Genomic DNA, 9,131 nt, shown 5'->3' with positions numbered 1-9,131 from the left:
AATTTGTCCTTAGTTCTAGGTTGCTGCTCTCCTTGATTAGTTTCCATCCATTGTTTCTGGTCTTGCCTTTTGGTGCTTTGGAAAATAGTTTGACATGCTCATCTTTATAGGAACCCTTCAAATATTAGAACACTGCTATCATATCTCCCTTAGTCCTTCTTTTCATATCCAATTCCTGTAACTGTTCTTTCTATATTTTAGTCTCTGCCCCACTAATCTTGTTACTCTTCTGTGCACTCTTTGAAGAGTCTCAACATCTTTTTTATATATATATCGGTAATCACTAGAACGATTAGTTCTAGTTTTAGTACCACTTTACAAAGAAGGAAACTTGTAATGTTGTTAATACATACGGTATATTCTTTAGTTTTTTATTCTTATCAGCTGATCTCTATTATTCAGTTCTGGTTTTATCAATATAATATAGCTTTTGGGAAGAAACATACAAATTAGTAACCCGGCACTGGAAGCCAAAATAGAGAAGATTTCCACAGCCAATATGTATTTTCCCTTTGCACTCAAGTATGTGGGGACAAAGGTTAGCCAAACAGAGCAAAACATCAGCATACTGAAGGTGATAAATTTGGCTTCGTTAAATGTATCTGGCAAATTTCTGGCAAAGAAAGCTACAGTGAAGCTCAGGAATGCCAAGAAACTCATAAAGCTGAGGACACAGTAAAACATGACCATTGAGCCTTCATTACATTCTAGTAGAATTTCTTCAGCTAAAGAATGCATATCAAAATCTGGGAATGGGGGAGTGATTATCAACCACATGGTACAAATAATGAGTTGGACAAAGGAGCATAAAAAAACAATGGAAGTAGCCAGGGGTTTTTTCATATACTTCCTCATTTGGGAATCAGGCTTAGTGGCCTTAAAAGCTAGAACTACTATGATGGTTTTGGCCAAGACACAAGATACAGCAAAAGTAAAGATGATGCCAAAGGCACTTTGTCGGAAAAGACATGTCAACTTTCTGGGCTGGCCAATGAACAGTAAAGCACAAAGGAACGAGAGCATGAGAGAAATAAGGAGAGCATAAGTGAGATTCCTGTTATTGGCTTTGACAATAGGAGTGCCTTGATGTTTAATGAATATCACAAGCATCAATGTTGTAATTAAAAAAAGACAGAGTGCAAGAATGGTCAAACCAAACCCTAAAGGTTCTCTGTAAGAGAGATAAGTGATTTTTTTCAGAAGACATCCATCTTTAGCATGGTTTGGAAATTGTCCTTCTGGGCACTGAACACAGTAATCCATGTCTGGAAGATAAAATATAAATCAATAATGTAATTCATTTCAAACATCATTTTCTAATGGCACAACTATGAAGAGGTTCAATTGGATTAAAATTTTAAAGGAGCACATAGAATCTTCTTTAGTCCACTTTAGTACAAACAGTATCTAATAATCCAGTTCTTACACTATCCATGAAAAATGGTGAATAAATTTATATTGAATGTTATGCCTTCTTCAACAGTACAGGCTGGGATTATCTAGACTCTGTATGTGTTTCCATCTTGTGAAGGACTAACTACTGGCTCCATTAATTGAAAGGAGATAATCTTTACAAGCTGTTGATTCCGGAGTGAAATTCAGCAGGTTCTGACAGGTTCTGGAGAACTGGTAGTGGAAATTTTGAGTAGTTCAGAGAACCAGCAAATACCACCTCTGGCTGGCCCCAGAGTGGGGTGGGAATGGAGATTTTGCAATATCCTTTCCTTCCATGCCCAACAAGCCATGCCCAACAAGCCCAACAAGCCAGGCCCACAGAACCAGTAGAAAAAAAAATGGATTTCACCACTGTCTTGATTCCATTGTTAGCAACAGTTACTTCCAACCAGTATGGTCCAGTAGGCTCTCTTTGGGTCTTATTTCTCTGGCAATAAAAATATTGTTCTGTACATTGCTGAAAGGGGACCTCAGTCATTTTCATCTCCCAGAATAAAGGGAGTAGTGGAATGTACATACTGGGTGGGCCAAATAGTTTGATTCTGGGTGAAAAAAGTGGGCTTGCACAATCCGGCCTTCAGAAAAGATATAAATATTCCAAACATAATGTTTAACGATTAAATCAGGGGTTAAATGCTCCCAGTTCGGACCGGATCGCCTGATCCAGTAGCGATGAAGGCGGGTGGTTCAGAGAACCAGTAGCAAAAATCCCTGCCACCCTGACCCCATACCTAGCTGAGCCTCACAATCATCAGAGGCTTTTTTTTTACTTTTAAAAGCATTTTTTCTACAACCTCTTTGGCAAAAAAAATGCTTTTAAAAGTAAAAAAAAAAAGCCTCTGATGATCGCACGGCTCAGCTGGAATCATCAGAGGCTTTTAAAAGCATTTTTTCTACAACCTCTGAAGGGGTTGTAGAAAAAATGCTTTTAAAGGCCTTTGAGGATCCCAGCTGAGCTGCTTGATCGGCAGAGGCTTTTTTTTCTTTTAAAAGCCTCTGATGATCCAAGCTGAGTTTCCTGATCGTTAGAGGCATTTAAAAGAAAAAAAGCCTCTGCCGATCAGGCAACTCAGCTGGGATCGTCAGAGCCTTTTGAAAGCATTTTTTAAAAACCTCTTCGCCAAAGAGATTGTAGAAAAAATAGTTTTAAAAGTAAAAAAAAAAGGGGCTAAATCCACCCAGTCACATTACCCCCACCACCACCACCACCAAGCCATTAGCCCACAGAACCAGTAGTAACAAATTTTAGATTTCACCACTGGATTAAATACTTAATGTTTTGTTCTCCTTCTCTTTCTGTTCTTGCTCTTGCACAAACCTGAAATTATCTTAAACTCATACTACAAAACACAAATCTGAGCTGTTAATATGATGCTAATGAATTACATACATCACTGTAAATACAAAGGAAGAGTGATGTGGTGGCCTAGAGGTTTAGCTCTCGCCTCACAAACAGGAGGCTGTGAGTTCGATCATAGGTAGAAGCAGATATTTCTCTCTCGGCACAGTGAGACTATATCTGCTGAAAAAAACTCTGCATTGGCAACAGGAAGGGCATCTGGCCAGTAAACACTCAGCTCCATTCAGTCCAGACTCCACCCCGTAAGGGATTATGGGGTCATTAAAAGAAGATGATTGTAAATTCAAATATCAAAACATCTGAAAAATCTAGGTTTATTTTTTCCTCACCCTTCTGAGTTGAAATCTTTCCTTCTGGACATGGAAGGCAATCATAACAGCAAAAGGGCTTCCCCTCCTTCTTCCTCTTATAGAATCCTTGATGGCAGTTATCGTTACAAACTGAAATAGGTTGAGTCTTAATGTAAAAGAAAGAATATCAAGTTATCATATCAATAAATATGTCTAGGGAGTTTGAAACAAATTTAATTAAGAATGACTTGATCTTCTTAGGAAAAATGTTAAGTTATGCTCTTTATACATTTTTTTTAGAGTTGCTACAATAATATTTAATTGAGATAACTATGAAAAATTGTCTATCTACTTCAGAGATTTTCTTCATGTTTCTATGATTACCCTAAAGTCCAAAAGCACTTCTGTACTTTCTTAATGTCGCCTGTATAGATAGTTTACGTGTAATTGACATATCTCCTCTTTAATTGTCTTGAAGTCTTTACATTTAGCTTTTGTTATTGATCTTGGATGTCGGTTATTTTTTTAGTTAGTTGGCATACATTTTATTGGGCTGCACTAATTAACCAAAGAAAGAAATAAGCATGCATAGAACAGAATCAATGAATTAGTATAATTTAAAATGTAGAAATCATAATGCACCTAATATCTATATATATATAAAGGAAACAGGGCTGGGGAATTATGTTTCAAACACAACAATTTCATTATTTTCCAATATTGTTCAAAAGCCTTCAACCTTTTCTCTTTATAAAAATCAAAACTAAATTAAATGTTAACAGATAAATAGCAATACTCCTTTACTGCAAAACTGATATATATTTTTCTTTCAGCGGTTGTATGATTATTGTTTTAGTCAACTCTCATGCCCTGCATAAGGGATAGTTCTAGTGAATTAGGCAGTTGCTTAACTTCTCTATAAATTGATATAATGCTTCAGGAAATGGAAACATCCTTACATGATTGAACCTGTTTGGCCATACAATGCTATTGTCATCAATGGATAATATACTCTTTGAAGAAGCATATGGGTCAATCTTTCCAACTTTTGCTTTCAAGAAAGATTGATTTGAGAATGTTATCCAGTTGATAATATCAAATCCCACTATTCTTTCTCCATTTTGGTCAAAGGAAATTTGCTCTCCAGCACTGTTGTTGAATGATACTTTTCGTAGAAGGTGATGAAGCTAAGATCAAATTGGGGAAAACATTTTTAAACAACACAGTCCATGGAAAAACCTCTCTCTACAGACCTGATCCCTGGCACCCAAAAGTTTGGGGGCCACTGTTCTAAATTATTTGTTACTCCTATAATTTATATTTTTGCATATAAAACTATGATAAGACATTTTCCATTTGTGATGTAGAATAGAAAAAACAGAATAACAGAGTTGAAAGGGTCTTTGCAGATCTTATAGTTCAACCCCCTGGTCAAGCAGGAGAGACCCTCTACCATTTCAGACAAACAATTGTCCAGTCTCTTCTTAAAAGCCTCACGTGATGGAGCATCCACAACTTCTGAAGGCAAGCCTGCTCACAAGTTGTTCCTTTGATCGTTCCACTGGTTAATGGTTTTCACTGTTAGGATTTTTCTACTTAGATTTAGGCAGTGATGAAATCCTATAAGGTCTACTACCGGTTCACTACACACGCGCAGGCGCACTTCAGGCGCTATCACGCACCGCTGAAAAAGAAGGCTTAAGAAGCCTTTTCTAAGGTAAGTAGAACAATGGGGAGGGAAACAGCTGTGCCACATGATTTAGATTCGCTAGAAAGCCAGATTTCCTGCTTTCTAGTGAATATAAATGGAATGACACATCTGATCATCATAAATACTGGTTCGTCTGAACTGGTAGTATTTTTTTACTACTGGTTCGCCTGAACCCGTAGCTTTTATTACTACCGGTTTGCCTGAACTGGTCTGAACCGGTAGCATTTCTGGATTTAGGCTGCTTCTCTCTCCTTGATTACTTTCCATACATTGCTTCTTGTCTTGCCCTCTGGGGCTTTGAAATATAGCCAGATTTCCTGCTTTCTAGCAAATATAAATTGCGTGGCACAGCTGATTGTTGGAGATAATGGTTTGTCTGAACCAGTAGCATTTTGTCTTGCCTTCTGGGGCTTTGAAAAATAGTTTGACTCCCTCTTCTTCATGGCAGCCCCTCAAATATAGAAACATTACTATCATCCTGTTCTGTATATACAGTACATATAAGGTATATACTGTACCTGCCAAGAGTATTGATTGAGAAGTTTCTTTCTCTGCCCCTTTACCATTATTTTTTGCTTGAATTTCAAGAAATGTTTTTGCTTGAATTTCAAGGAATGTATGTGATGCAGAGCATGTGCTATAGCGTAGACTGCATTGTACATGCTATAGCTGTGAGCAGTCATCTTCACTTCGAAGAGGGAACCAGGAAGAGCCTCCAGTTTTTCAAACCCAGTGCAGGTTTTCTCTGACAGGTTTTCTGAGAAAAAACATTCAAACACACTTTCCCAGAAGCTCTGGATAAAACCATCTTCTTTTTCTGAGATAGGGTTTCTGGTCTGAAGAAACTCTCGGAATCCTGACACTTTCTTTGAGTGGACTGCCAAGGATATAGCACCTTGAAGGAAGTCTATGCTCCAGCTACTTTGGAAAGCAAAGGAAGTGAAATCCATTTGGGCCATCATAATCCAGACTTTATCACCTGGCTTTGAAGACATATCCAAATATACTGAACCTGCTATCAAGAGTCTTAAAACTGGCATTGTCTGTATTTCTCCATGTATGAGCAAAACATTGGAAGTATTTCTCATAATGATCTTGTAAGTTGCAAGACCTTCTTCTATAAGTTTCTGCATTTCCCCAGTAAATCCTTGTTTGGGGAGTCTTTGTATGAAATCAAAACAAATGCTCCTCTCTGAGAAAAAGGGAAGGACATTCTGCACAAATCTTTCCCCATTGTCATCATCAAGATAAAGCACCCCAATCCATGTCCACCTGAAATGCAGAAGTAAGTGAAGAATCCCATTATATTGATGAGTGCTTTTTGGGAACATCTGTTGGACAAAGCCAGCTTGGCTTCTGTAATGCAGTACTGGAGCAGATCCATATGTAACCTTTCAAAAAATAAAAACAGAATTTTTAAAAATTATGTCATAACATCTATTGGTAAATATATTTGACCACCAAAATTTAAAAATATGTTGAGGCTCTAGAAAGAGTGCAGAGAAGAGCAAAAAAGATGATTAGGGGACTGGAGGCTAAAACATATGAAGAAAGTTTGAAGGAACTGGGTATGTCTAGTTTAATGAAAAGAAGGACTAGGGGAGACATGATAGCAGTGTTCCAATATTTAAAGGACTGCCACAAAGAAGAGGGAGTCAAGCATTTGAAGGCAGGACAAGAAGCAACAGGTGGAAACTGATCAAGGAGAGAAGCAATCTAGAACTAAGGAGAAATTAATCAGTGGAACAGCTTGTCTTAAAAGGTTGTGTGTGCTCTATCACTGGAATTGTTTAAGAAGAGATTAGACAACCATTTGTCTGAAATGTGTAGGGTATCCTGCCTAAACAGGAGGTAAATTAGAAAACCTCGAAGGTTCCTTCAATCTCTTTTATTCTGTTCTGTTCTGTTAGAAACCCAATTTAACCTGTCTTCAGTTATGAAAGATAATCCTTACAATGCTTTATAACAACATAAAATCTAAACACACTATTATCCCATATTAGCTTCTGGAAACTAAGAGTCTTTTAAATCAAATTATGAATAGTCAAGGATAAAAATCTATTATTCTCAATTTTGGAATATTTTGGACATACTTTCTGTAAAAAAAAATGGTGGACACAATGCAAATTTTGCAAGGCAAAAATATTTTAGTCTCTATAATTGGAGGAATTCTAATGTTCAAATATGAAGGATGAAAGTCAACATATAGTCTCAACTCTTAAAAAGTCACACAGTTTTCCCCTTATTTTAATCATGCCAATAAGGGAAGCATCAGAAGTATAGATGTTCCTTACCTGTGGGATCTTGTAGACACCAAGGATGGTGGCCATATGGAGGCAGACATTTGAATTAGGTCCCCCAATGACTGCAACTGCATTGTTTCTACTATCACACTTGTAGTTTGGAATGAACCTCTTTTGGGTGGAGAGAAGTTCCATTGAGGCAAGATAAGTCCAGCTTGCACTGAAATGGCTGTTATAGATCTGGAATCCCAGAGTGATGTTTGGCAAAATATGTGAGTTTTCATTTATTTCTTTTATAGCAAATACCAGTGCCAGGATATGCTGGTAATGCTGAATCAATACCCTACAAAAAGTATATAAGACATAACCATATGCTTCAACATGTTATGTTTTCTCAATATAGAAATACTTGTATTAAATATATATCAAACAAATGATTCTGCATTTGAGATCGATTATGTAGCTCTTACGATGGGAAGAGAAAATACACTCCTGTAAGGTATCACTTCTTGAAATTTGTATGTGAATTTAATTTGGAGCTTCTAGTCAGCATGCACACAATAATTTTGTTAGATGTTTTGGGAAATCTGCATCTGCCTGCATTTGGTAAATTTAATTTAATTTATCGAATTTCTATGCCGCCCAACTCCCAAGGGACTCTGGGTGGTAAAGGCAAACCATTCATACATTTGTATTAAGATTATAAAAGATACTCCTTTGTTCATTCACAGGGCTGACTAGAGAGTTGTGCATGATGCTAAAACCCAGTCTTCTAATTCATTCACCAACCTAAGCTCCAGAGCACTGTTATAGTTAGATTCATATGATCTATTCCATTTAAAAAGGCTAGCATAGCATCTTCATGGCCATCAGGTTTATGAGGGCACATATTCCCAGGAGCTCAGAATGTTGGATTCAGTATGTGTTATTGCATGGATATAACACCCATCCACTTACCCATCTACACATAGACATGCAGACACACAGACACATGAATGTGCTAAGAAGATATTTTGAGAGGAAGGAGAAGCAGGAAAAGATCCGTTTTAAAAAAATCAAGGATTGGGAATAATTAACTTCTGTTTATGACTCAAGACACAAACAAGTTCCCAGAATTGTTCACTTCCAGTTCAGAATTCTGTTCCCATCAATTTGCCCACTACTAAAAAATATAGTTCACCAGTTCCGAAAAGTTGGTCATTTTCCCTATTACAATAGCTATACATTCAATTCAGCAGACGTGATTTTGGGAACCGAAGCAAATGATTACAAAATAATATTGCTGCTGAAAAGAGTGTATCATAAAAATAAAAAAAAATAAACCAGGTAACATATATCTTCATAAGGGCTGCAGCTCTTGTTTGCAAATACACTCTGAATAAATATAATCAGAAAACATGTGTTGCTTTTGTTGGAGAAACAAAACCTTGTTAGCACACAACAGTCTTTAAGATATTACAAAATACAGCTGGAGCTGTCCAGCCTCAAAAACCACAGAGAAGGACACAAATATTAGGAAGAACAGAATGTATGGCTTCTATTAATAAAGAATCATGTTACTATTATGCTTCTTTGCTAAAACTAGAATGAGGTCACATTACAAATGATATGAATCGGGAAAAAAAAGTTCATCTATCAAGCAACTTGCTCAGATAGAAAGTCAGGAGAGATACCCATTGTGATTCAATAATATCCCAGATTCTTACGGAATATCATCAAAGTACTCTGGAGATGGTATTTTTTCATAGGATAAGGCACGTGAAAGCACATTACTCTGAGAAGTAATGCTCGCAATGTTAAATTCTCCAAAATGGTAATATTTGTGAAGAATTGGAAGAAGCACCCGAGTGGCACGTTTATCAACAGGGCATTTGCTAGCCGTATGAGGCAACAAAGCAAATGCCAACATAATTATCACCAACATCTTGTTTGTTGATTTAAAAAATGACGGAGAAGATCTTAGTGTCACATTTTGATTTAACAGACTATTATTGCAGAAAGCTGTCCTGAAAAACCAAGCCCTGGGCATATAGATGAATTGTTGGGATAGAAAATCCATTGAATGTGATATG

The 9,131-nt window shown here is 36.9% G+C and overlaps 1 protein-coding gene across 1 annotated transcript; it reads right to left on the bottom strand.

Annotated features, from left to right (window-relative positions):
* Positions 1-363: 363 nt before the first annotated feature.
* LOC132709356 (vomeronasal type-2 receptor 26-like) lies at positions 364-8,983 on the bottom strand. Its single transcript, XM_087893482.1, has 6 exons — positions 8,766-8,983; positions 7,111-7,402; positions 5,335-6,207; positions 4,065-4,292; positions 3,145-3,271; positions 364-1,265 (listed from the first exon to the last, which is right to left on the bottom strand). The coding sequence occupies exons 1-6, from the start codon at positions 8,981-8,983 to the stop codon at positions 364-366; spliced, it is 2,640 nt and encodes an 879-aa protein (XP_087749608.1).
* Between the last annotated feature and the right edge of the window lie 148 nt (positions 8,984-9,131).

Source organism: Pantherophis guttatus, chromosome 4 (genome assembly GCF_059756535.1).
Source record: "Pantherophis guttatus breed Tessera chromosome 4, ASM5975653v1, whole genome shotgun sequence".
Classification (NCBI taxonomy): Eukaryota; Metazoa; Chordata; class Lepidosauria; order Squamata; family Colubridae; genus Pantherophis; species Pantherophis guttatus.
Note: the sequence above shows the minus strand (reverse complement) of the source record. Positions and strands in the feature narration are given on the sequence as shown.

What these genes read in the sequence shown, in the direction of transcription:
- LOC132709356 (XM_087893482.1), bottom strand. Translation starts at nt 8,983, where the DNA reads ATGTTGGTGATAATTATGTTGGCATTTGCTTTGTTGCCTCATACGGCT. An exon ending in GAGTACTTTGATGATATTCC is followed by an intron (nt 7,403 to 8,765) that starts GTAAGAATCTGG and finishes TACTTTTTGTAG; the next exon opens with GGTATTGATTCAGCATTACC. An exon ending in AAAGATTTCAACTCAGAAGG is followed by an intron (nt 1,266 to 3,144) that starts GTGAGGAAAAAA and finishes TTTATCTTCCAG; the next exon opens with ACATGGATTACTGTGTTCAG.